Source organism: Phaethon lepturus, unplaced genomic scaffold (assembly GCF_000687285.1).
Source record: "Phaethon lepturus isolate BGI_N335 unplaced genomic scaffold, ASM68728v1 scaffold36213, whole genome shotgun sequence".
NCBI classification, from domain to species: domain Eukaryota; kingdom Metazoa; phylum Chordata; class Aves; order Phaethontiformes; family Phaethontidae; genus Phaethon; species Phaethon lepturus.
The window spans coordinates 6,006-8,027 of record NW_010528956.1 but is presented as its reverse complement, the minus strand read 5'-3'; the positions used below and the strand labels follow the sequence as shown (position 1 = coordinate 8,027).

The window sequence follows — 2,022 nt, the reverse complement described above, 5'->3', positions numbered from 1 at the left end:
CCTCCTCACCCCGAGTTTGCTGCCCCGCCACCACCGCCGCCCCCTCCAGCAGTCGAATATGCCAGCGTGCTCCCGCCTCCGCTGCCGCAGCCGGGCAATGGGAGTGCGCCACCACCCCCTCCACCGCCACCACCTCCTGGTCCACCGCCTCTGTCTTCCAGTGGCCTGGATGGTCCCCCACCCCCTCCACCACCCTCAGACACCTCCTCCTCCAAGCCCAAATCATCCTTGCCTGCAGTTAGTGATGCCAGGAGTGATCTACTTTCAGCTATTCGTCAAGGTAAGGTTTTGTCTCAGTACCAACTTTCTCCTTTGGCTCTGGAAAAACCCCACAGTATCCATGTGAGAGCACTTGGGGGCTGCCTCGCCAGCAGTGGTGCAACTGCCTCGCTGCTTGAGACCCGTCCCTTGTGGTCCCTCCTTGTCTGCCCACCCTGATGACAACCTCACTAGGTTTTATGCTTCCACCTGCACCTTTGGAGACGGCGGTGCTGGAATTGGTGTGGTCTAAGTTTGCGAATGGATGGAACAGCAGTGGTGTAACCCCTCAGAGGAGCACAGAAACTATTCGCTTCCCATTCCACCTGCCCACCTAGCCTGTCTTGGCTGTCACTCACCATTGGTGTTATCCCACAGCATGTCCAATACTCACCCGCAGAGGACAGGCTGCCTTGCCTGACAAGATTGTGTCAAAGGGATGGCTGCTTTGGAGATCTCAGTGTGACCAAAGCCTTTGCATGATCCCCTCTGTTGCCTTCTTCCCAACAGGCTTCCAGCTCCGCAAGGTGGAGGAGCAGCGGGAACAGGAGAAGCGGGACGTTGTGGGCAATGATGTGGCAACGATCCTGTCACGCCGCATCGCTGTGGAGTACAGCGACTCCGAGGACGACTCTTCGGAGTTCGATGAGGACGAATGGTCGGATTAACCATGGTCCCGTCCCCTTCTTCCCCTTTTCTTCTGGGTTAACATCTTAAAGAATCAGGTGGCCCAACCTTCCACCACTTTTTTTTTCATTCTGTACCCAAAGATGTGCCAAGGGTTTTCAGACAACCAGCAGCATGTCTCCCCTCCTCCTTCTCCCCCTCTGGCTTTGGCAGGACTTTGTGCTCTGCCTTTCCAAAAGGTCTCCTCACGGACACTGAGGATGCGGTGCTGGGATTTAGCTGGAGGGGGTGTAACGGTTGCTTATTTAAGAGAGAGCTAAAGCTCCAGGTTCTCGATGCCACCAGGCAGAGCACATATAAACCCTCAGTCCTGAGGGATTTTTAAAGTAAAGATGGATGATCCTGTTGCGGCCGCGTGGCCTTTCAGATGAAGGACATTTTCAGCTAGTTTTCTCATTGCAACAGCAGACAGTTGATCTGATGGCTCTTCCTTTCCAGTGAATACTGGTAGTGCTGCAAGAAAATGGGCTTTAAATGTCTGTTCTCTGCTGCATCCCACTGTCAAATAATCAGTTTTTGTCAACAGTGCACAATTCTTTCCCCTCTGACCCCCTAGTATTATTTCCAGACTACCTTGCATAGGGTGCGCTTCGTGGCTCTAGGGCTGTGGAGTGCATTGGGTGCAATGTGAGGAGGGACTTTTTTTTTTAATTTTAAAAGCTGCCTTTACCTTCCTCAAATCTCCTGGACTGCTTCAACGGGTCTACCAAAGGAGACTTGCACAAAGGGATGCAAAGCCGGGGCAGAATGGTTGCTTGGCTTCCTGCTTCGGGGAGAGCAGAGCCACTGCCCCACTGAGACACATCTGCGTGGTCAGCACGGAGCGGTGGCAAAACTCCGCTTTGCTGATTTCTCCAATTCATGCTGAGAGTGTGTTTAAAAAAGAAGAGTGTAAAAAAAAAAAAAAAAAAAAAAAAAAAGAGAGAGAGAGAAAAAAAAAACAAAAAAAGAGTGTGTTTAAAAAAAAAAAAGGTGCCTAGAGCAGGGAGTTGATGTGCGGAAGGATTCTCGGAACACCAGGCACTTTGATCCTCTTTGGCCTGTTAGGGCAGTGCTGCAGTCAGTTTGAAGAGGTGC

The 2,022-nt window shown here is 51.9% G+C and overlaps 1 protein-coding gene across 1 annotated transcript in view; it reads left to right on the top strand.

Moving 5' to 3' along the window:
- WASF2 (WAS protein family, member 2) overlaps positions 1-1,576 on the top strand; it is a 12,784-nt gene extending 11,208 nt beyond the window's left edge. Inside the window, exons 8-9 of the mRNA XM_010283812.1 lie at positions 1-280; positions 769-1,576. Of these exons, the coding sequence (XP_010282114.1) occupies positions 1-280; positions 769-926 (438 nt within the window). The 3' untranslated portion in view covers positions 927-1,576. The remainder of the gene's footprint in view (positions 281-768) is intronic.
- Positions 1,577-2,022: the final 446 nt, after the last annotated feature.